This window comes from Ictalurus furcatus, chromosome 2, assembly GCF_023375685.1.
Source record: "Ictalurus furcatus strain D&B chromosome 2, Billie_1.0, whole genome shotgun sequence".
NCBI classification, from domain to species: domain Eukaryota; kingdom Metazoa; phylum Chordata; class Actinopteri; order Siluriformes; family Ictaluridae; genus Ictalurus; species Ictalurus furcatus.
Genome location: NC_071256.1, coordinates 18,032,253 through 18,059,296, shown reverse-complemented (window position 1 = coordinate 18,059,296; position 27,044 = coordinate 18,032,253). Strand labels below are relative to the sequence as shown.

Below are 27,044 nucleotides of genomic sequence, written 5' to 3'. Positions count from 1 at the left end.
AGAGACAGCATTAAAATATATCATTTAAAAAATCTAAACAACATAACATAACCATATGACAACTCTGCCTATAGGAGGCCATCTGCCAAAATTCACTAAATGAGTAAAATGGGGATTAGACAGAGAAGCAACCAAGCGGCCAGGGATAAAGCTGAACATGATGCTACCACCATCATGCTTCATGAATCCCAATTAAGTCCATTTCAGTTCCACATTGTAACACAAGATGTGGAAAATCTCAATAGTGGGTGAAAACTTATGCAAGGAACTGTATATATAAGCACAATTTCAATCAGCTGATGTTAACCCAAGATTAAGTTTTGTCTCTGTGGCTCTGCTGAATACAGGATCTTCAACATGTTGCTACTCACTATTTTTATGACTTCCAGTAAATTTTGTGGAAATCAAGGGCTCACATGCCATAAATCCTTTTCAGAAATGAAACACACACTCTCTCTCTCTCTCTCTCACACACACACACACACACACACACACATTACTTGGCCGTAGATTACTGCAGATGACGGATGAAAAGAAAGGTGTGCTTTTCTTCTGAGATGTGTCTGTTATTGCTTTTCTATCCTGAAATCCTGGTAACATCAGATGATACCTGAAGATATCACATACCAGTTTACTAAAAAACAGTCCTGAGCTGCATTTTTGCGCTAATATAGCAACATATGATGTGGAATGCCGTCACACTCCATGTTGTGTGTGTGCATGTGTGTGTGGTTGGGTGTGTGTGTGTTTAACACATAGAGCTGAATAGACACTTTTCAAGAAAAACACAAAAGCTGTAAGTCAGTCTGAAACTGGTTTTCATCAAATGGTTACATACATAGATAAATAGATTTTAATACGTTCAAAAGCAGAAGAATGTATTAAATTACATATACATTTAAGAGTAAGATCATAAAAATTATTATAAATAAATAAATAAATAAATAAATAAAAGGAACAGGCTTGGCCCATAACCGCCATTGCTCAACAATTCAGTAATGCATACGAAAGTCACAAAATCAAGAACAGGCTAATCTAATCAATGGTTCGAGATGCTGAAAGTATCAAGCTGTGCTTCTGTGGGGATCGAATGTAAACACTGTGCTAATCTGCTGTTTTCAACACAAAGGCATATTCAGCGATGGAGGACATTTGATATATATTTATATATAGACAGATAATGCAACACTTGCATGTCTGGCAGTGCCTATAAAACCATTCTTCAGATTTCTGTTTAACAGGGTGTCTGCAGGAAACCTCAAGATATTTCCATAAACGTAACAAAATGGTGTCCTTAGAACGTCCTCGTAATGTCCTCAAAAGTTATCTCAAAGTAACTTGCATATGAAAAAACTTTTTTAAAATATAGAGATGAGTTTGACGATTTAGTACTTCAGGCTGCAAAAAATGTCATTTCAGACGACTTAAATAAAAACCTGCAGGCACCCTGTTGATACCCAATGCATTGTTATTTGTGTGGCAGTGTTAGTGCACCTTTCATAGCTATGTTCAGAAATTGTCCCTGTTCTCAATTCACAATTGACTACCAAGCTCTTATCACAGTTTCAGTATCATTGTCATTTCCTTCCTTTTTAGATATGCAGAAAATATTTCACCTTTGTTTGTATAATTAAATATAAACCCACTTTTTATACCCGCCCCAAGAAAATAGGTCCATCACAATGCCACGTGTCTTCCGGAGAGTGCTTAGATGCAGTTCGCAATCCTCAATGTCGGTATATATTCAGATCATAAAAAGGTCTATGCGAGTAGCCATCCTCAGCATTGCTCCTCTCCCAGAGAATCCGCGTTGTCCGCCATGTCCACGGAAGTTGAAGGCGCATGTATTTTCCCACGGCCACTGCTATAGGTGCTGCCATGGGTGTTGCTGTGGCCTGGGTACAGGTCCACCGAGCTAGAGATGGACTGCACAGAGCGATCCTGGAAGTAGTGGAAGGCCTCTTGGTCTAGGAAGGCTTGTTCTTCACGAAGACCCTGCTCGAAGAGCTTGCGCTTGTGCCGGAACTCGATGACCGTCTTCGTGTAGGAGTTGAGCGTGGTGACGGAGGCGGCCATGCAGCAGGTGAAAGATCCCCATGCCATGCTGAGAGAAGACAAAACAGAGAAACTTTTCATCTTAGCAGCTCTAGGTAATTTATGAAAATCTAGCGTTTTTAGATCTATGTTGCAGTCCTAACTGGTACAAACGAAACGTTTAGCTTATCAGTAAAAATCTATTAATTCAAACTGGAGCTATAAATGAAGAATCTCTCCAGCTTTGGGTTCAAGCTTGTCAGTATTCAGGCATAAATACCAATTTAAGGAGTATTAAGAATTTGTGTGAGTGTTACGCATACGTGAGTGTTACGTCTGCTTATCCTTCAAATTGTATTGTTTGTTCTCATAACCTAAGAACAGTTTTTTAAATTTATAACTGCCTGAATACTGAGTTACAGTCAGTAGCATAACAACTGACAGAAAACCAAATAAAAAGAAATTCTTGCTTAATTTCCTTAAACATCCTGGACGGGGAAAAAAATGTCCGTGACTTGAGTTCATGCTTGAGAAATTAACTCTATCCAAAAGTGCCGGAATAGCTTGTGAAGTTGAAAAAATTAACACAATACCCTGATGGATTTCAACCAGCCTTAACTGCAATTATCTCCTGATTTACAGAGTTCTAGCTTACTGCTTTCAAAGCGGCAGGAAAAAACTAACATGAAAAAGAAGTGGGGGAGAAAAAAAACGCTAAAAGAAATTGGCCAGATGGCAAAAAACAAATGAAGCAATTTCATCCTGGGTTAATGGATGGCAGTAGAGCATCTGTGGTAATTCAGCCAATGTAAATACCACTTTCATGCCTGTCAGAACCCAGTGCATGTCTCAAGAGCTTCTTATCCAAGCACCAAAATAACACAAATCATTCGCACAATACAAATGTTTCATCACTATATGAACAGAGAGGCTAATACATACATATATTTGTTCAATGCAACATTCCCAGTAAACACTGCTGGACTTGTTTCCTCCTTTAGTTTTTGGCATGTGACATTGATCCAGATGAAAGACTGTGCAGAAGTGCTCAGTGCTCACAGAACTGAACTGCACTCATTCATTATGTGAAATTCATAGCACCTTGTACTACTCATTTTAAAAAGTTTTCATTCTTTCATATAAAGCAATCAATTTTTTTTCTATTCAACTCAAAGTTGTAACATAAGTCAGCTATGAAAATGTCATGACACAGCCTTACACCACTTGACTCATAGGTTATGTCAACTTGATATGAAAACTGACACACACAATCTGTATGTTAGCTTCCACCTATTATAATATGCTTTTATAAATATTTTTGAAGATCAGTAGTTATAAAGAGTTTATGCAGGTGTTGTATAGCCCTATAAATACTACCCTTAGTGTTACCATTTGTTCTATACAAAAAAGTATTTAAAAGGTTCCACATCTTTAAAATAGATCAATTAATTAATAATAATTAATAATCTCACAATGATTCAATATGATGGAAAGTTTGCGATGTACAGCATTTTTTAAATACATTCTTTTGTCCAAATTTAAAGCTTTTTCCACAAATTGCCATCAAGAGAGAAAAAAAAACATTTAAGCGTGCACTTGGTGATGTGGGCATTTTGTTGTTGGGCAGTGTTGTGAGGAATGTGCACGTTAATGGGAATGGATTTTCAGTGATAGAAGTCCATTAGAGCGTGCTGCATGTGCTGCAGAATAAGGTCCAAACACCTACACACTTGCGACAGCTCCTTCTTTAGTACGATTCATTATCCCAGATTTACATTCAGTGTGTGGCACAAAATGCCTTTTACTTCTTACCCTTTTCCTTTGTGGTGAGATGTTGGTACTAGCAGAGTGGAAATAAAACTGAGGAACCAGCTAAAATGGGAGCACACTGTCATCTTAATCAGAGACATTGCTAATTTCCAACCAAATTTATTATAAACAACACACAAAGTGAGTTGGATGTGTAGTAGATGAATGCTTGGTCAACTTATGCTTCAAACCATTGCGCAGTTTTCTTTAGACAATAGTGTATTCAATGAACAAAATCAATTAAAAGTGTCTAGATTTTATCCTGCGCACACATTATGTTGACAATTCATGACACCAATTTAGAATCTCATAGCTTCACCAGGTTGTGCGCAAAATTAAATGTTGAAGCATGGTGTAAAAAATTTTTTATGCAAAATAAGCTGATGAACAATGAGTATGGAAGCCATATTGGGAGGCCATGAAATCAACTTAAGCAACTGCATAACTGGACTCTAAATATGAGTAACTTTCCCTGAGTAAATATTTGACTTAAGTCGGTGAGTCTGAATACAGCCCTAAGAACACCAAAAAACATTCTTTAAAAATACAGCTCGTCTATGCTAGCAGATTCCTAGCAGGATACCTCATTCAACAAAATGTTTTTTATACAATTGCATCCAGATCTGAGCTATACAGTATTACTAAGTTAAAAAGAAGTTGTTCATAGTGTAGGGTGCATAATGCTAAGAAGAAACACTGACCAGAAGGACCAGCCGTAGTCCCAGGTGTGTGGTCTCCAGTCTTCGGGTCCCAGACTGACTGTGATCTGGAACACCTGGGTGTACATCATGTGAGCCACCATTCCCAAAAGTCCTGGACATAGTGACACATGAATGATTTATAATTATAATTCTTTGAGTTTGATGAAACATTAAAGATATTTCTAGATTGTCTACCTCACTTTCACTTTAGCTTTAGTAAGCCAACTAGCTGTTACTACTAACTCTGAAAGGTGATCATGAAGTTGGTCAAAGTTTCTTTTTGGGTTAAAATGCTTCCCACCTCAAATGATGGAGCTACCAAGCCAGATGTTATCAGAAAAAAAGAAACCTCATAAAAACAGCAAAAGTGATTAAAACAATTGGATATTTTGTGCATTTCAATGTTCGTGTCCAGCTGGACTGTAGGTGTGATTCCACACTGGGGACTTCTCAGTGTAGGGAGGACTCAGGATTCTGAGGATGTGGGTGTGCGTATGTGTTGAGAAGTGTGTGTGTGGCTTCAGGTTTATATATTCAATATGCCAGAAGCCTACATAAAGCAAGGCGTTATGAGTCACTGTAAAAACACCATTTCTCTGAGTTTTTTTTAGAAAGCTCACACAGGATAGTGTTCAAAAGTTAATTAGATGAGAAGATCATATGCATTAAGGCTGCAGCAATTTTGGACTGAAATCCATGAAGAAAACAGTTCTGAAACCAAACTAATCAATAAACTTGGGGTTAAAACACAATTTTTTGTCTTTTAGCTGGCACAAAGTGTATGAAATGCATTATGTGAACCTAACTGACTCAACTATTTGTTGCACTTACTTATGGAAAGCAGGTTTCAGTGCTGTTATAAGCATCTAATCAAAGTAAAGATCTAGGTTTAGATGAAATGCACGCTTTCAACTACACTGCCTGACTCTAATACGTATGCTGCAGTGTGACGCACAAGCCCAGTCCGGCAGAATTTCAGTCCTCGAAAATTGGGTCAGTGCACAAAAAAGCTTGAGAACCCCTGTGTTATGTTGTAAACAGACGTTTACAGCTGATAACTGTTATTGACGCAGGCTCTCAGATTATAATCCAGGATTTTGAATCGAGACAGCAGTGAGTATATAAAATGAATACGGATATTGGTATTTGTTAGACGAAGTGAAGGTCAGCCAGCATACACTCTCATTCCTTCAGATGCTGATTGATAGCACCAGCGTGAACCTCTTTAATCTGTGTCAGCTGGCTGAACCGAGGCTCATCTCTGGGTCGGAGATCTCTCCCCGACCGGATGCTGCGTCTGGAATTAGTGAGTATTAAATGCCCAAATGAACAGAGCTGGGGACCAGCTGGGCAAATCGAATAATCTCAATTCAAAAAGGAGCAGCTGTTCCTGGCAATCTGACAGTGAGGGATCAGGGAATGAGGCAACCAGGGCTAAGATGCTTTATTTTCAAAAGTTTAAAAAAAAAAAAATCTTAGACAAAAAAGTTGACACTTTGCTTAAACTCTCTACTCATTTTTACATCTGAATAAATCTAAACAGTTTTTTTAATCACAATTTGGACAAACCATTTCTCTTTTCTTTACATACAATAGGTATACTCTCTGACAGCAAGTTTCCATCTAGTGCCATAAATGGTTCTTTGGTTTGTCACGCCTAAAATGTTATACGTAGGTTCTAGTTTCTATGTTTATTATAAATATGTAGATAGACCCCTAGACCTTTGAGGTGGGGGAGGAGGGGTTTAAGTAAAAGAGTCTGTCTTAGGTGGAACCCTTAAAGGTTCTATGCAGAACCTAACAACAGAGTTTCTCTATCAGAGAGCATACCATATAGAATCACTTTATGAATCGTATAGGACCTGTGAATGTTACTGACCTCCAAGGGTAAACTAGGTGCTATGCAAACCTAGAGGTTTGGCCCTCTAGGAGAACCTTTAAAGGCCCTGTGCAGTACTCAACAACAGAGGGTTGTCTCCAAATGGAATTCCTTTAGAAATCCAGATCAGTTAAACTACTCATAATCATCCCTTTCTAAGAAGAATGTAGATAGATAATGTCTTGGGGTAAGGTTAAATCAAGAACCCTTAAGGGTTGTTCAGTTTATCTCTCGTGGGGAACCCTAAACATTTCTCTAATAGAGACTGCTACAGTAAAACCCCTTTAACAAGCTAAGCACCCTTGATGAAGATGGATGAATGGAGAGATGAACTTGAACTTGAAGTATAAAACTGGGTGCTATACAATCTTTTAAAAAAAGTTAATTTAAAACCATACAAGGTTCTTCAGTTTGCACTTCTGAAGGAACCTTTAAAGGCTCAGGCTGTGTAGAACCTGAAAACAGAGGATTGTTTTCAGTAAGCTGTTGTTTCCAAATAGTACCCCTTTAGCAAGCTGGAACAGTTAAACATTCAAAGGATCCCTGGGGATCTCTTTTTATAATAATGTATATCTATAGGTTCTATAGACTCTATAGATTGTGTCTTGGGGTTGAGGTGGAGGGTTATGGGTTGGAGGTTAAATCTAGAACCCTTAATGCTTTTTCAGCTTACCTCTCAATTGGAACCCTTAAAGGATCTATGTAGAATCCTACAACAATCTTTATCTATTAGAGAACACTGAAAGTAGAACCCCTTTAACAAGCTAAGAACTCTTGAAAAGTGTAGATGATGGATGGATGGAGAGATGAACATTATTGATCTCCAATGGTAAAACAACATAATATGCACTCTTAAAAAGGGTTCATCGGTTTGGTGCTCAGGGGAAATTTCGGTTGAGGGAACCCTTAAAGAACAGGCTATGAACTCCTGATGAGTGTAGATGTGTGAATGAAGGCGTGGGTGGATGAAGTTTATTGGTCTCCAATGGTAAAAGTAGATGCACTCTTTTAAAAAGGTTCATCTAGCAGTCTAAAGGGTTCTTTAGTTTACCCCTCTGTGGGAACCTTTAATGGTTCTGTGTAGTATCCAACAACATAGGATTGTTTCCAAATAGAATCCTTTTGAGAGATATAATAGTTGAACATTCACCCTGAGGATCCTTTCTACATTGAGGACGCTTAAGTGGTACTTTGGTTTGTCATGTTCTTCAATTTATTTAAAATATCCAACTAGCATGCACTTCAGGTCAGTGTAGGTATCATCACTTGGAGCTGTAGCCTATGTGTAAGGTGGAAATGTATAAACAGGTTTTTCTGGATTACCTGACAGCACCGTGAAGACGGCAGCAAAGGCGTTCAGCTTCAAGCCATCAATCACATTGCTGGAGTGAAAGAGCTCCAAGCACATTAGGCTGAAGCCAACCACCAGCAGCATGATGTATAGCACCTCAGAGACCACTGACAGCCAAAGGACACCTGCAAACCCACACACACACATACTTGTGAGCACTCCACCACTGTGTAATAAATGTAGTCATTTCTGTACACATACTCATACAATAGTGAATGGCTCAACCTTCATTATTAGCAAACAAAATCACATTTGACATTGTGAGTTTAAAGGATGCTGCCATGATTTATTTTATTTGAAAGACCACTGTAAAAGTAGGTATCTCCAAATTTGTAGGAATTCACACTTACAAACGGTTAAGCTAAGGATGAGCAGTGAGAGTAGCAAGCTTAGACTGTCTTATATACCAACATTTCCCCCTTCACATTGCAATGAAATCCACATGCTCATGTTTTTGTTTCTGTTACAGATCTGGCTCCAACACTGAACTGGCATTGTTGTTTTTTTTTGCCCTTTTGTGTTCACCTTTTCTGTGTTAAATTCTTAAACAGTTTGCCTATTTATTCCCTTTTGTGTTATAGTATCTTGGAGAAGTTGTGTTGCGCATTTTCTACAGTCGGAGTCTTGTTGTCTGAGCCCTGTTTTCTTTATACTTCTTTATGTTGAATTGTACATTATAACTATCATGGACTAAAACACTTGCATTTTCTAAGCACCAGTTCTACCTACTCAGAAACTTAATATACCACCCTGTTGCTGTTTTCATTATCTCAAATACGGACTTGCTTATGATAAACCTAATTATACTCTGCTTTGGTAAAGTGGAATGATACTTTGAGACAACATAACTTTACCTACCTCCTCTACCTCCTTCTTACCTACCTCCTTCCACATGTTGAGAAATTGATTTTTATTTCTAAGTGAGCTGGGAAAAGCTCTTATCAGACGGTCCCAAGAGTGTTCCCAAAGTTATCAGCATTCTACATTTACTCATCACCTCATAGCACGGGTGAGAAGACAGTTAGTCATATCTGTAGTCTTATTCGGATGGTATTAAGTTTACATGGTGTGCCTCAGGCCAATATGCCTGCTGATTGTTGACAAAATGTCAATGTCTTATAATATTACTCCTGTCCAGATACATAGATAAATAGATAGATAGATATAGGATTTTACAAACAAATGGTATCTCTATAAGATTTACATTATGTTTCCTTAGTTAATGCTTAATTAATCAAGTATTACACTGTAGTTCCTGATTAATTACCTATAACCACAATAAGTTACTATAGAGACTAATTTGTAATCAATCAAAAACCATTATGGACACTAATAGTTTGTCTGCTCCTTAGTAAATGGTTAAGTGCTTACTAACTTCACCTGACAATGGAGAATACAGACCGAGGGGTGGATTTAGTGATTTGGGGGCCCTAGGCAAAATATAGGAATGGGGCCCTCATTTCAGTGTTTTAACATTGATAGTTACATTTACAGCATATGTAATTTAGCATTAATAGCAATAATCAGGGGTGGACTGGGACCAAAAAGTGGACTTGGACTTTCTGACCCAGAGCGGACCACCACACCCAGCCCACAACACGCCCTATCATAACACACCAACTCATTGATGTTTAGGCCAATTTTTAACACAGTTACTAGTATAAAAATATAACAAAACAGAAACATAAATGCTATTTAAACAAATTTATTTGAAGTAGCACTGAACAGATATCAAGTCATATTTGCTAAATAGGCAAACAGAAACAGAAGAACAGTGTGTTATAAAATATAAAACAATCAAGACAATGTGTTAGCTAGTCAGGGGGCATCATCTGGGTGCAGTGTAGACTTTATATAACTTTTTAATACTTACATGAATCCACATCTAATCATTTTAACCCCTCCCCCCCCAAAAAAAATAGACCACTACTATAATAATACTACTACCACTATAATAATAATAACAATAATAATGATAATAATCGCACAGTGGCTTAGTGGTGAGCACGTTCGCCTCACACCTCCAGGGTCGGGGGTTCGATTCCCGCCGTGGCCCTGTGTGTGCGGAGTTTGCATATTCTCCCCATGCTACAGGGGGTTTCCTCCGGGTACTCCGGTTTCCTCCCCCAGTCCAAAGACATGCATGGTAGGCTGATTGGCATGTCCAAAGTGTCCATAGTGTATGAATGGGTGTGTGAATGTGTATGTGATTGTGCCCTGCGATGGATTGGCACCCCGTCCAGGGTGTACCCCGCCTTGTGCCCCATGCTCCCTGGGATAGGCTCCAGGTTCCCTGTGAGCCTGAAGAGGATAAGCGGTATAGAAGATGGATGGATGGATGGATAATAATGGGCTCCTGTGGCTCAGGTGGTAGAGCGGGTTGTCCACTAATCGTAGGTTTGGCGGTTTGATTACCGGCCCACATGACTCCACATGCCGAAGTGTCCTTGGGCAAGACACTGAACCCCAAGTTGCTCCCGATGGCAAGTTAGTGCCTTGCATGGCAGCTCTGTTACCACTGGTGTGTGAGTGTGTATGTGAATGGGTAAATGAGAATCAGTGTAAAGTGCTTTGTAGAACTGCTAAGATTAAAAAAGCACTATATAAGTTCAGATCATTTACCATATTTTCTAATATAAATATTATGAAATTAATCTTGATATTAATAAATAAGTCTATTTCATTACAACCACTATCCAAGAGCACACAATAAGTCGCTGTATGCTACAGCAGGACAGCAGCTTATTAAAATATTCTACTTTTTTCTAAATTGTAGTAATATTTAAATATATTTATTTGAAGTAGCAATGAACATGAATCCACATCTGAATGGCCCACTATCATCATGTGACATTAAAGTCACCCATGACCATATCTCAAGAGTTCAGGGTTTCATTTGGGAGCAGGACAGCAGAGCTTTAGGAGGGAATGTGGAGGAGAAGAAGGAGAAGTGGGGTGTATACATATGAGAGTATGTGCGTGTATGTGTGTATGTATATACATTCACATATATATATATATATATATATATATATATATATATATATATATATATATATATATATATATATATATGTGTGTGTGTGTGTGTGTGTGTGTGTGTGTGTGTGTGTGTGTGTGTATATATAATGTGGATGAGAAAATGTATATTTGAAAAAGCATGTCTATGTGTATGTGTGTGTGAGACAGAGAGAGAGAGAGAGAGAGAAAAAGAGAGAGAGCTTGAACCCTGCTGTCTCTCCCGACCTCGTTGTTCTTTGGCTGTAATGCTAGAGCTGTCAGCACCTACAGAACTGCAACTTGCCTTCACAAACACTCCACAGGCTTTGATTAAAAAAAAAAAACTTTTGCTTTCCTCCCGCTTTCTCCTTTTTTCAGCAACACTGGGGTACCTTTGCTTAATTTTTGCTCTGTCTGTACACTACACGTGACCTCGCCGATGTTTGCATGAGTTGGCTACTTTCTTCCTGAATCATTTCCACAGATGCGCAGTAAAACTGTGGAATAGTCCAATGTAGTGGGTACATTAGAAAATTTTTAGAAAAACATAATTAATTAGCGAAGATTAAAAATAAAACTTTCTTAACCATAAATTTATGCAGTTTTGCTGGCCCTTGGTAACTCGGAATTGCCGACCTTTGCCTAATGGTAAAGTCCGCCCCTGCACAGAGTATACCAATCCAGAAAATTTCTAAATACTTTTACAATATGATAGTAAAGGGAAGGCCCTCTATTTTTTACAGCTCACATGACTTTCCATTCCATCTTCACTAGAAGCTTGTAGGCATGCCACAATGTCATGATTGTAGCGTTTTATTTTTCCAGTTTCATTTTTATTGAACATTTCTGCTTTACATTTCTGCTGAACTAAACATTTCTGCTGAACATTTCTGCTGAACTAAACATTTCTGCTGAACTAAACATTTCTGCTGAATATTTCTGCTGAACATTTCTGCTGAACTAAACATTTCTGCTGAACATTTCTGCTGAACTAAACATTTCTGCTGAACATTTCTGCCGAACTAAACATTTCTGCTGAACATTTCTGCTAAACATTTCTGCTGAACATTTCTGTTGAACATTTCTGCTGAACTAAACATTTCTGCTGAACATTTCTGCTGGACATTTCTGCTGAACACGTCTACCAAACATGTCTGCTGAACATCACCTTTTTTCTTCTCTCCTCCCCTCCCTTTCCCAAATATTCCATTGAGAAGAAAACAAACAAACAAACAAACAAACAAAAACAAACAAACAAATTGAGCAACACACAGCAGTAAACTTTCACAGGTTTTTTTTTCTTTTTATACTAACAAAGGAAAACAGCGTTTTAGAAAAAGATTCAATATGCGATCATATCACCATGTAGGATGCAAACATCTGGCTAGGATACAGAACTCATGGCCTTCCAAACACATACATGACAGAGATGACCGATATTTCAGGAGTGATGTCATTCTGAGAAGCTAATCCCATCCAAATAGGGCCATGGTTTGCTTCTTATCTTTCTTATATTTATTTACTCATGTAGATCCTCACAGGGTTTGGATCTTCTTATACTTGCTTTTGGTTAAAAAAGAAGTGTATGAGAATTACAAAGTGGGAGAAGAACTGAGTGTTAGGATGTGATGAAAAGAACTTGAGATGTGACAGTAACATGCAATATTTATGTCCGAAAGCAGTTATCTTTGAGAGTTCAAGACGCAGTGGTATATCTTTGAGAATCCAGCCTTTATTCTTCAAAAGCCAGCAAAACAAAAGTTCAATCTTCCCTCAAAGCATAGAGATCTTCTTGAAGGCTCTATCATTTCTCCAGTAGAGCCAGAGAAAATGGTAGAAATTAAACTTTTCTTTTGGCATGGGTGAGACAGTTGAGAATGGAGAAAGTTTGAATCCACTACCAAGAACTATCATAGGTCAAAATGGAAATCGAAAATTGTAGTCATCTTATACATATTACTGTTAACATTCTTCATTTTTTTCAAGCAGTTGTGACATCACATAATCTGTGATCGGATCAGGATTTGGATTTAAAACCTAAAGCGGGTATGGTTGTAACCATCCATTCATGCTTATGTTACACAGGGTCGTGGGGAGCCTGGAGCCTATCCCAGGGAATTCGGGGCACAAGGCGGGGGACAACCTGGACAGGGTGCCAACCCATCGCAGGCCACAATCGCGCACACATTCACACACCCATTCACACACTATGGACAATTTGGAAATGTCAATTAGCCTACAACACATGCCTTTGGACTGGTGGAGGAATCTGGACTACCCGGAGGAAGCCCCGAAGCACGAGGAGAACATGCAAGTTCCAAGCTTGCATGTTCTCCATATTAATATGGTCAAGTTTCCTGCAAAGTCAGCATCTCACCCCAGCAACAGACTGGACAGCGAACAAAACAATGAAACCAATGCTTCGGCCAAGGCGAGGTCAAACCCACCTGCCTGTGGCTGGAGAACAATAATTTTTCTGAGCAACCCAGCCTTGGCAGCTCATTCGGGGATAGATAAGAGCCTCTGGAGGAAAGAATCGAGACAACAAATGGGCTGTATGAGAGTGATACCATGCATTAATGCTTCTCTCTCACCCAAACACTCACACACACACACACACACACGCACACACTGCCCTCCAGCCTTTCACTAAGTGTTCCACCCTGCTTCATACCTCTTCATAAGCACTTCCTGCATGGATGCCCCAACACCAAACACTCCCACGCAGAAAAAAAAAAAACTCTTCCCATTTTTGGGACAAAAATAAAATCCCCTCCAGGACTAACCTAATCTCAGTGGCTCTTTACCGCCTTAAAATATCCGTCTCTGTCATTTGATATACTTTATGCATGGAGCTAAATGCTGACTGAGACGCTGACGTTATTCACAGTCAGCAGGTTCTTCTAGAACTTACCGTACCAGTTCAGACACTTCAGACTCATTTGTAATGTTTATATCGCTCATATATCACTCTGGATAGTTGCTGAGGTTCTGCATATTCTAAAGGAGCTGTCAGAGCTATCTGATCAAATATTCATTGTAATAAATACACCTCCATCTCATTGCTTCCTCCTCTGTCTTTCCACAAAATGCTGGTTCTCTTCTGCAGCTCCACACCTCACAGAACCAAAAACACGAGCTAAGGATTGCACAGTCACCTCCCAACGTCACTGCAAACTACAAAAGTTGTACTAAGAACTCATTTACTATTTACTCATTTGGTAACTCATTTACTAACATACTAACAACCTCATTTTCTGGTTTAGCTCCTACTTAATGTTTTCCTCCTTGAGTTCTACCCTGAGCTATGCTTGTACCTGGTGTATTCAGGGTTGTGTTGTTTTCATACACTCTAAATAGGGTTCCTCAAGGCTTCTTTGAATGTATAATGTTTCTGCAAGCTTAAAAAGGTTCCTAAAGGGTTCCTTGGATGGTCATTTCTATTACAGTATTATGGAAGGTGTTCCTCAAGGGTTCTTTAGATGGCTAGTTTTTTTTACAGTCATAAAAAAGGTTCCTCAAATGTTGTTAAGATGTGTAATTTTTCTCCAATCTTAAAAAAGGGTTTCCTCAGTGGCCCTCTGCATGGTTAATGGTTCTAAATTCTGAGGACAAGGGTGCATCTAGGGTTCTTTGGAAGAGTAATTTTTCTGCAGTCCTAAAAAGGATTCTTTAGATTGCCTATTTTAAAATATCTAACAAAAAGGGTTCCTCGAGGGTACTTTGAATTGATATGCTTTCTACGATCTTTAAAAAAAAAAAGTTTCCTTGGTGGTTCTTTGGGTGTTCCACAGGTTCCTCTTACAAATGGGTTCCTCAAGGGTTCTTTGGGTGGCTAGGATTTCTGCAATGTGATAAAAAAGGGTTCCTCATTGGTTATTTGCGTGTCTAATGGTTTTATACTCTTGGAACAAATGTTCCAGAAAGGTTATTTGAGTCTATTCATTTTTTTAAGTCTTAAAAAGGGTTCTTAAATGGCAACAACGATTATGTTACCTGATGGATAATTTTTCTACCATCTTACCAAGGATTCCTCAATGGTTTTTTAGATGGCTAATGATTCTACACTCTTAGAACAAAAGTTCCTACATAGTATTTTGGAAAATTAAGGGTTGTTGTAGCCACGTCTCATAGGCAAATGCTACCACAAAGAACATTTACAAAGCAAAGAACCCTGCAAAGTGCTATATGCAACCTAGGTGGAAAAAACACAGCTCGTCATGTTATAGAGAAACTGCAAAGCCGTAAACTCCTCTGTCCTGAGGTTACAGTTTTATCTCTGATTGTTACAAAGAGCTAACACTGGGGAGTCCATCCGTAAATGTTAAATAAATATCTGTTTAATGGAAACGCACTATCAAAGATTATACAGGTTTTTTAAATCTGCTTATCTGGGGCATCTGCCATGCAAGTCTTTGTGATTTACTGTTACCATTTAAACCGTAATGCAATAAAACAAATCTTTAAAAGAAATAGCATGTCCGTGTTGTTTTTGGTTTTAACGCCGAGCCCTCAGAGGAGAAAACGTTGCTCGAAAGCTGCCGTCGCTGCAGTTTTCTTCTCCATCTTTCTTGTGAGTCTGACAGAGTTGCATGTGATTGGATCAAATGGTTGTGAATGTGATTAGCACCAGTCATTTGACATGACCTTTGACCTCCTAGCATAAATCTTACATACACATGGAAACCTGTGCAAAGTAAGCTTGTTTCTGATGCAGTCTTATTTCTAATGTACTATAAGTCCTAGTGAAGCCTTAACATGTACATTTTTAGCATTGCATACATTTCAGTGGTCTTAAATAAGGCAAGGTCAGGTGTGAGTCAGCATATTGTGAATATTAAGCTTGTGCATGTATTTCATTGCATAAATATCTAACTTATTGCAAATATGGATAGTAATAGAAAGTTTAATACCCAAGTTTAATACCCAGTATACATCGTTTCTGATAAGCCTACAAAACTTTTTATAATAACATGGAGGACTGAAATGGGAAAAAAAGGTAATATAATATATTAATAATAATAATAATAATATAATATATTGTACACATATAGCTATATATGAAGCCACAATCAGAACAGATACTAAATGTACTGTTTTTGCAGAGTGTGATATCAGACGAGCCGCGACGATGCTCTAATGACACTCATTACTTACCTCTCTCCGACGCTGGTGCCAGATCGATAAAGCTCCTGCATTTCTCACCTGAAAAAAAGAAAAGAAACCCAAGGTAACCACGGTGTCAACATGTGTGCTCTCAGAACACCAATCTTCATCATCAGTCTTCATCGACTTCAGTTGCTTAGCATGTCCAAACTTAACTCTTGTGTCAAAACGACCTATTTTTATGCCATTTACACCAGTGTGATTGATTGATTGACTGATTGTTTTTCTATAACAGCACATCCCAAAGTGTTTTATTCCTTTTATACTACAGCAATTTGCCAACAATTACAAACGTTTAGTAAAGAACAACACATCATCCTCATTATCTATGTCTAGTTACATTTAATGTTGTGGAACATAGAAGAAACTAATTAGTTTATGTTCTCACTTACATACATTATAGCAGCTATTAACAGTCATTCTCTTACCAGTCTCTCCCTTTTTTTACGTTAAATAAGACAAAAAACGCAGATTGACATTTAACCTAGAGGCCACGAAACTTAAACATTTCTATCCTCAAGACTTTGTTGGAAAACATAGTTATTTAGTTACTAGCGCAAACCAGGATGCTTCTGTGTTTTATGTTATTCTTTATATAGCCATGTTCATTTTGTTTGGTGTATGTCTCGTCACTGCCATGTCATGTGATTGGTTTAGCTTACTAATGTGTCATGAATGTTCTCACCTGTTTTGTGTGCATTCTTGATTAGTTTGTGTATTTAAGTTTATGCTTCCAGTCTTGTTCAGTTTGTTTCCAATATTAAGGGTGCATCTTATCAGCTCCCTAGTTCAGTAGTCAGGGCACTGATCAGGGAGTCAGCCAATTTAAGGGCTGTCTCAATTGCAAAATCCTTCCAGTGCATTGGAAAATTCGCCCCCTAAAAATTACACAATGCACCGCAGAAAGCAGGGAGCATTCATACTCACTATGTTCCCTTACAGGAAATTACGTCATATTTCTGAAGATGAACTCTCAGCCAACTGTAAGTGTCTTGCTATTGTTGTTGTGGCTCTCAAATGATTACTTACATTAGCATTTTTTAACTTTATTTGATATTCTATATACATGATATATATATGATATATAATATGAAATATAATGTCAGAAATATATCGGTCCTGCCTGTTGTTGATAAATGCCAGTGGTGATGTTTTACAACATGATTACGTAGTTATGTTGCCAGAAATTGAGTCATTAAAGCCTTGTTTCTTGGTTCATGTTTATGTCTTCACTTCCTGGATTTAACCCATACCCGTGTTCAAGTATTTTTAAAAACATTTTATTATTTAATTTCAGATTGTTTAGATCAAAGAGCTATGCTTTGGTATGAGTGTGCAATAAATGATAATATCTTCGGGGTGGGGTGTGGGGGGAGTGCGGTTGGGGGGAATTATACTTAAGTTGTAATTCTGTTACTATATTTCTGGAGACAGGCAAGCGAAACAAACCCAGAAGGCACAAACAAAAAGAGATAACTAGATTGGTTGTTGGCAAGAGCCCCAATCCTGTCTCAAGCTAGACTTTCAATTATATTTGTGAGAGCGATGAGCAGGACTTTTTTGTCTTCTCAGACCTTTTGATTCCTAGGCTATAATCGAAAAGTCAGCCCATGGAGCCTGACTGAAACTGTGCAATCGCTCTCTGGGGATGAGGGCTGAGGTCAGACAGAAGTCAACACGAGTGTAATGCTCCTCCTTCAGCGCTCCCCAGAGAGGATGCCTACAGACAGAAGGAGCTCATCTACACGCTCAGTCAATGTAGATCTTCATTCATCGACTGAGTCTAATAGGAATTGCAAATGCAGTACTCATACAAAGCTGTAGTTTGTATTCAAACAGCCTCAGGTGCATAGTTGTCACGAATCGAGGTTGAGCCAGAAGCAAGTGCAGATAATGACATTTATTGAAACAAACGTACTATGAAACAAAGACACGAACACAACTTGGTATAACACTGTGGCATGAAACAAAACCACCGAGACATAAACAACAAGAGTCTAAGACAACGAAAGACAAGCAAACAGTGCAGACAAGGACTATATATACACACACACACACACACACACACACACACACACACACACGAGTGCTCATTAACAAAACGTGAGTCAGGTGCAGGTGGTCATGTGACAGCTAGTGCAGTGCAGTGGCTGATGGGAAGTGGAGTCTAGAGTTTCTTGATACGTGACAATAGTACAATATTATGTGGAGGATTTTTATTTTTAAAGTTCATCTTCTAATGCATCTTTTGGTTTTTTTTTTACAGGACAGTCCTTTAAAATTTGTCCAGAACAACTTGGCTGTCCTTGCAAGGTGAGCTTCTTTAAGAGACAGAAGCTTGTTAAAGTATTTTATTTCTATAAGTCACTCTGTCTGTGGAAGGAGCACTTAAAATTTTGCAATATGTCAACAAAGTGCAAAATAAAGACAACAAATCCAAGCACATTATTCATGGCACAAGTCACAGCTTTGATACGGAATTTAAAGAATGTTGTGTTAGCTCGGAAGATGATTTGAAGAATATTAATCCCTGTTTGGGAAATTAAGTTATAAAAAACTTATGAAAAATCTCAACAATTTAAATTCTTTGAAATGTATAATCAGAAAAAAAAACCAGAAGTAAAACTATATAAAAAAAAAAACTACAAATGGTTTAAAAGATATAAGTTGATTTTTTTTTAAATCTATATGCATTTTATCCATAATTTGTGGATTCAGCTCATCAGCATGGCTGAAATTTTCTCTGTTAAAGTTTAGAATTCCCAAAGGTGAACGTAATCCCTCTTCCAGCTGGCTAAATGATGCAAAGCATGTTCATTACAATAAAATGCAATCTTTCCAGTAAGTAAGAACATATCACACTTTTCTGTGGGGATTTTATGGATTAACACTGTTTCCTCATATTTACAGTATAGGAAAATAATCAATGCCTGCAAGGAGTTACGGTTACTACCCCCAAAGTTACTTATTTTCTTATAACAGCACCTACCCAAGTGTTTTACAGTCCCTCCAGGATTAAGCGATTTTGCGATCGCAGAAATTAGTGCAAAATCTATCAAATTCTGCAATATTCGGAGGGGCTTGTAATTTTTTCCAAATTACGCTTTAAAATATTTTTCAAAATGTACAAATTCACAGATTCGGGCCAAGACACGTCATGTCACATCATCACAACGAGCATTCAGTCAAAGCCCTCTTTTATTCACATGCATCGAACATGAGTGCAGCTAAAAGTTCTCATTTACCAACAAACATCACTGTGCAAAACAATTTCACACAACTGAGATTTCACCTATTCAGGTAGTAATAAAAAGCACAAAATCAAGCATTTTTGGCTGCAACAATAACAAAAAAATCCTGTATGGACCGAAAGTTTTATTCCTCTTATACTACAGCAATATGCCAGTATTACCTTTTTATTAATGAAAATAACATAACATCAAGCCTCTGTGAATGAGCTGTTACTATAGAAATCATAACATATTAGAACGAGTACATTAATGTACACCTGTAATTTGCAGATGCATTACTGTAAGAGCTGCTGTTATAGAAAATTAATCAACACCTTCTGGAGAATCAGAATTGAGAATTCAGCAGCGCTGTGCTGTAAATGCCCAAGCCGATTAACGATTGATGCCAAGATGGAGGACGTGTTTTAGCTTTGTGATACATTTGCTTTTTTATATCCTCTGCATATCACTGTTACAGTCTTGCCAACTGTATTCATGCCTTTCTAAGCTTCTCGTTTCTGTGTTCTTGTTTCTCTTGGTTTTGGCCCGTGTCTGTTGACCTAGAAATAGGGATATGCCTGACCTTGCGATGCTACATGTGTATTATAGTACTGAAGCATCAGTATGTGATGGGCAATTTATAAAACGATTCATGAAGGTGGTTTCATCTTCACATTACAACCGTGACAGACGTCGTATTCTGAGGCCTTTCAATTTCAATTCCAAGTGAGTTATATTATTCTTTCTCACTGCAGAGAAATGTGTTGAAATTCTTCTCATAATCACACATACACTGCAGATGCTGTAGATTAGAAATTAGGTTGAAAACACTGCAACTTTTCTTGAAATCACTATGCTCCAACTCCATGTTTTAAGCTTTTAAGCATTTATTCCACTCTGATGATGCTACGACTACGACTTGTGTGATCTCGCTCTATCAGTGCCATGTTAAATATCAATTAACCGACTGCACTACAGTGACACCAGCACGATGCATTACAAATCAGTCTAATCTTGCTAATATAATTTACTGCCTGAACACCTCACATGCAGAATTAATGAGGCTGCCTGGCCTTCGATCGGGTTACAATGACTTAATCTCCTATTTCTGAGAGGGTAGCTGTCTAAATAATGAGCATGACTGATTTCTTTTTATTTTTTAGCAATTGCTACAATTTTTACATGCTTTTGAGTGAGAATATCATTCAAGAACATATTGGTATGTTTCTATACTGTATGATTGTGTGTGTTATATATGAATGTGTCTTTTTTAAAATAAAATACTAAACAATAAAATGTGTATAAATTATCTAAAAATTATATGTTCCTTTTACATTATTTATTAGAAATTCCGAGTTACGAGTTTACGAGTGCTGGCAACATTTTTTTGGAAGAAAAAAAAAACCACCAAATCCTACAGGTTAATCCTTATAAATGTGATCACTCCATAGTCTTCTCTCGTCTTTTTCACTCTCCATCCTCCCTTAACCCTGGTTTATTGGATTTATTGCCATGTTGGACGTCATTCCATCAGTCAAACGTGTTCACTGTCTAGACTATTTTAGCGATAACGTCATGTCAAGTCATGTATATTTCTTACTTTCTCTGCCTCTGACTTGTACTAATGAACACTCAGGGTGTAATGTCAGTGTACAGTTTGCTCACCACACCATGTTAACCATTAAAACCCACTTGACAGCAATTTGTAGGCATTTTCTGCAGAGATGCTGTTGTGAAACATTTCCCAGGATGTCTGGTGGTATTTTGACTATAATGAGTTGCAGTAACACTGAGAGCATGTGAAAACTGTACCTAGTGCTGGTTCTTCAGTATAGAGATAATAAGACTTCCTATTCCTGTTACGTTATATAACTGGCCCATGGTAGCCACTCATCATTCAGCATATCATCGCCGTTTAGTACACTCATATGCAAGTTGGGATGATACACACAGCTCTCAGATTAAATCTATAATCTACAAACTTTTCCTCAGGTTCAAAACACCAACAGATGAAAACAGACTTTTTTTATTCTGACCTCCGAAATCCAGAAATCCATTCATCCATCCAGTCATCTATTCATCCATCTATTTACCAGTTTATCTGCCATTCCAACCATTCATTCACTCATTCATCCATCACATCTTTCCATCCATCATTCTATCCATTCATCCATCAATCTATTTATCTATCATTCCATTCATCTATACATCCATACATTCATCCTTATATCCACTGTGTTTGACAATGCTGTATCTATTCATCCGTCATTCCATCCAATTCATCCATCTGTTTATTTATCTATTTATCCGTCGTTCCATCCATTCATCCAGCCATCCTTCCATTCATCCATCACTCTATTTATATATCATTCCATATATCCATTATTCCATACACTGTTTGGCAATACTGTGTCCATCCATCATTTACTCCATCCATCCATTACTCAAACCATCAATCTATTCAATCATGCATTCTTTCATTCATTCATTCATCCATCTGTTCATTTACCTACCCTTTCATCCATGAATCTATCATAATTTCAGTATACTACTTTGGCAATACAGTATCCATACATCCATCCATTCATCAGTCTGTGTATCTATCATTCCTACCATTGATCCATCCATCGATCCATCCATCATTCCATACATTCATCCTTCCATCTACTGAATTTGACAATACTGTATCCATCCATCCAACCATCCATCCATCCATTCCTCGATCCATCTAGTGGGTGCTCTTAGGGAAAACTGGCTGTGAGTTAGAGTTGTTTATTAAAAACAATTTGATTTTTCCATGTAAAATAGAGTTTTCCGCCAAACACAAGTGATTATGAAACTGAAAGTGAGTAAGGGGATTATGTGATCTGACCACAGACTTTTGGATTTTGTAGCTTTTAACCAATTAAGCTTATCAGTAGTCTTTCATTTGAGCAAAACTTTTGAGATGTGTGTGGGATGAGGATCAGGGCAAGGATCAGTAGGAAAAAGGTTACTAATGACAACCCTGATGTAAACAGACTGCGTTCTAAGGCCAGCATTCAGACTGATCATAATTGTATAATAAATAAAACTGAACATTATTATGTGCTTATATTTATTTCTACTGTATTTCATGAAAATTTAGGGGTGAAAAAGGTGCAAATGCTAACCGCTTATACTTTATACACTGAAACAAAGCCATATTATTCTATTATCTCTACAAAACTAAGGAATCTCAACTGACTTGGCAAAGGGGGAAAAATCCAAGAAGAAAAAGCGTTGCTTTATGTGATGCTTTATGTTTCTGCTCATTTGCATGTCTGATATTTTCCTAGCTTAAACATTAAATCCCATTCAAATACGTTGTTTGATGCTATATCTAGCTATATTTAGAAACAAAGGTGTGTTTTTTTTTATGAGAGCAGAAACTGTAAAGGGGTTATATCATGTAACTGTATATAAATGTAAGAAGTGTCATACATTTACAGAATAAAGTAATGTTACTGTGTTCAGATGAGTGAATGTGTGTTACTGCAGAACATTCACCCTCTTACTAGTTAACACTTTGTGCTGTTGTTTTTGTTTTTAGGATTTTTACTATAGTGAACTTTTGCTTTAAAGCTTGTGGACAATCAGTTGTTTTTTTGTTTTCAAAATATGTTGTTAATATTTTTTTTAAATCCCTTGCACAATGTATAGCATAGCCCAGATAGATACATTTTATACCTCTTTCATAGCCTTCAATTTGCACAATGTTGAAGGACAACATTGGACAGAATGTCAAATAACATGGTTTTTCTGAAATACAGAAAATAAAAATTGGCAAAGAATTAATCAACAGATTAATTGATTATCAGAATAACATATATATATATATATATATATATATATATATATATATATATATATATATATATATATATATATATACACACACACACACACACACACACATATATATATATATCACTGTGGGGACTTCCCATTGAATGAGGAATGATGTGAATGTGGGCAATTAAAAAAACTGCCCATAATGCTCTTTGCTGTTTGTAGGAAAAAGGGAGGAAGGTGCCATTTTGGACATTTTTCAAAACGGTTGCTCTGGGCAAGAAATTAAATATTAATGCTGCCACTGCTGTGTTAGCAAATACAGCACAATATTTCCATTTGCAGCAGGATGATAGTAAAATTATGCGCAGAGTACGTAATAATTACACACCGCAATAAAAAAATTATTAGTAGAAATATGATAGTTAACCAACTTTCTGCGCAAAATGCAAAAGAAAAGTAAACTTGTAAAGAAAGTAAACATGTGCAAATCTGTGATGAAGTAAGACTTTTACATATTTTTGATCATTTACAGGTTTATTTCCTGAAACACATCTGATTTAATACTTCAATAGAATTTAATGACCAATTTATGGTTGCATGACAAGGTAAGATAGCCATTATCAATAAAAAAAAAAGTGGGAAAAAATCTACTTGTGGCTGCAGTGATTCAATGCTACTTCTACTTCTTCTACTACTAATATCTACAAGCAGTGATTTGCAGGGTCCATGCACCCTTCACAAACAGCGCCTGGTTTGGTGGCCAGTTCTACGACGGCGTTTTAGTGGCACATCCATTTTTTTATTATTTATTACGATTATGAGAAGAAAGTGATAATATTTTGAGAATAACCTCAAAATTACGAGAATAAAGTCATAGTAATACGAGAATAAAGTTATAATTGTAATATTTTGTAATATATTACAAAAGCTGTAATATTTTGAGAATATTGGCTGATGGTTGCCATGTTTCATGAATCAGACAGTCATCATTAGCAATCCATTTACAGGACTCCCTTGTGGCACAAGTCAGCTTTTCTTCCAGTGATTGCAAGTTTGAATCTCAATGCGGATGACACAGCCATGCATGACCGGAAGTCCAAGAGAACAAAACTGGTCAAGCTGTCTGAGTGGGAGGGGCTTACAATGTATCAACTGTCAATCACAGCAACACTAGACAATTGTGGTTGTCTATGAGCTCATGTGTGCGGAAGAGGGTAGATATATGTAATAGGAGAATATTTACTGTCACATCTATGTATTGGCACCAATTACAGCTTTTCTTTTTTGACCTCTAAAGAAGCTACGTGTAAAAAATTTTTTAGATTTGAAACATTTTTTCATTAACAACATTGTTGTTAATATCTATTGTTTATAAGTCACTGAGGTTTGCATTAAATCCTGTCAATTTAACCAAACAATTAGGCTTAGTACTTGCATAAAAGCTTCAATTAAGGCCTTGTGCACTTGAGAGTTCTTAATAATAATCTTAATAATTCCTGAAAATCACATGACTCACATGAACTTCACATGTAAATAATGAGAAATTAAAATGCACATAGGTTTAGACACTTTGTTATATTTCACACGTTCCAGTTCATGGCATAACGCTGAAGTGCACCTTCACATGTTTTTTTTATAGATGGGTACATATTAATCACGTAATCATATGTGCCAAAAAATATGATTACTTGTGAAATGTTATGCGAAAGGTGTTTTACGCAATTCGGCAGGTGCGTTTGAGCGGGCAAGTAAGTCATCAGACCTTTACTTAAATGCAATCCAATTTTATGATTAGTGATGCATAATTTTGTAATATTTACTATATTATTGTCGGAAGTGATGACAGTAAGAGTTGTAACGCGTTATAATAAGTTAGTGAAGTGTAACTCCCACCTGCGCTGTGGATGTTCTCCTCGCACGAGTACCAGATGCCCGCGTGGAAGCGGCGGAACAGGAAGCGGTCGTCTCCGGTCTCCCAGCTGTAGTGCACTTTGCTCGGGTCGGTGTCGTTGGCTCCGTAGTCGATGCAGTGGTGGCGTCGCTCCTTGCTGCAGCTCGGTTTGGGGACACGCTGCGTGCCCTGGCACCAATACGCCGTGGCGAACGCCGTGCTCGAGAGCAACAGCGCGAGCAGATTCAAGCCCACGGAGAGAAGCGCGCGACACCGCCGGCTCGTCTTCATGGCGCACGAGAGATTAAACGCGCGGGGCTCATGCGCGGGACGGTTCAGACCGGATACGGAGAGACAGCGCGCGCGAGCTCATTCAACAACGCGTTAAAGGTTTAACGCGGTAGTACAGGTGCTCTTCAAGGGCATGAGGAGCGCGCGCGACTTTCCGGTAGGAAGCTGGAAACGTGGAGATGTGAGTTCAGCAAGAGCGCGCGCAGATATGAGACCGCTCTATCCGCGTCCACGGTGTGCTCTCTCTCTCTCTCTCTCTCTCTCTCTCTCTCTATCATTCCCTCCCTTTCTTTCTTCACCTTTCGCACTCCCTACATGTCTGACTTCTCTCTCTCTCCCTCCCTTTCTCTCCCTCTGTCTCTCAAATACTCTTTCTTATGATTCCCTATCTTTTTGTTTCTCTCCCTCTCTCTTTCATCCTCTATTTATCAGTCTTTCACTCTATTGCGGTCTGTCTCTTCTGTCTCTCTGTCTCTCTCATTTTTCACGTATTTATCTCTTTTTCTCTCTCTCCCTGTTTTTGTCTTTGACCATTCTCTCTCTCTCTCTCTCTCTCTCTCTCTCTCTCTCTCTCTCTCCATCTCTCTCGCTCTCAAACCTTTTTTTTATCTTTGGCTATTGTTTTCTGGCTCTCTGTATCTTTTTTCTAATCTTATTATATTTCCTAACATAAACCTCTCTCTCTCTCTCTCTCTCTCTCTCTCTCTCTCGCTCTCTCTCTCTCTCTTGCTCTCTTGCTCTCTATATATTTGTCTTCCCCTTTTCAATGTATTTCACATGGTTTCCCCTCTACCTCTCTCATACTTCCTCTTCCTCCCATTAAATGCCTATCTTCCTCAGACTGTTTTCTCTTTGCTGTCTTTAACTTTTTCACACACTCTTTCTCTCCATCTCTCTTCATTTTGTTTCATCAGTCTTTGTCATTTGTCTCTCTCTCTCTCTCTCTCTCTCTCTCTCTCACACACACACACACACACACACACACACACACACACACACACACACACGATTCGACTTTCTTCAATTTCATTTATGTCACAAGAAAAGGTGGCATACTCTCTCTCGCACTCTCTCTCTTTCTCTATCCAACTTCTAACTTGCAATTTCACAACTAAGTGCACAATTCATGGTTAAAATTAGGAAAGAGATAGAAATAGAGAGAGGGAGAATGTGTGTGTGTGTGTGTATCTTTTCTTCTGACATAAGAAGAAGAAGAAGCCTTTATTTGTCACATTTGTGCTTTAATGTCACATACATTAAAGCATAGTGAAATATTTTTTTAGCATATCCCAGCTTTTTAGGAAGTTGGGGTCAGAGTGCAGGTTCAGCCATGATACGCACTCCTGGAGCAGAGAGGGTTAAGGGCCTTGCTCAAGGGCTCAAGAGTGGTAGCTTGGTGGTGCTGGGGCTTGAACCACCGACCTGCAGATCATGTTTTATCACAAACAAAACGATAGAAACAATAGAATGCTAATTAAACAGTATTACATTGAGGGGAAATTCAGGCACTTTTGTTTTTGTTATTTAATATACATCCAGTGCATACTGTATATCCAGGGCACATTTACCCATATACTGTCTTGACTTACAATATGTCCTTATAAAGATGAACAAAAAGAATGTATTAGTGAGCATTAAAAAAAAGTTTAACTCTTTTTACCAGAAGCCAAAAAATGGAATTTGCAGAATTGAATTTATTTATGATGTCACACCCCTCAGTAGGGGTTAATGGCTCATATGAAAGTAGACATTCAGCACTTTTTTTTACCTAGCCTATTAGGTTTAAATGTTTTCATTTCATTGTGGAAGTTGTATACCGTCTTATGCTATCAAAAAAGCTTTAGTTGTGATGTCCATTTTATCTCTGTGCCAGCATTAT

At 37.9% G+C, this 27,044-nt stretch overlaps 1 protein-coding gene across 1 annotated transcript; it reads right to left on the bottom strand.

Moving 5' to 3' along the window:
• Positions 1–807: 807 nt before the first annotated feature.
• gsg1l (gsg1-like) lies at positions 808–25,165 on the bottom strand. The gene is made up of 5 exons (XM_053651780.1): positions 24,877–25,165; positions 15,932–15,979; positions 7,747–7,899; positions 4,545–4,656; positions 808–2,104 (listed from the first exon to the last, which is right to left on the bottom strand). The coding sequence occupies exons 1-5, from the start codon at positions 25,163–25,165 to the stop codon at positions 1,780–1,782; spliced, it is 927 nt and encodes a 308-aa protein (XP_053507755.1). The 3' UTR covers positions 808–1,779.
• Positions 25,166–27,044: the final 1,879 nt, after the last annotated feature.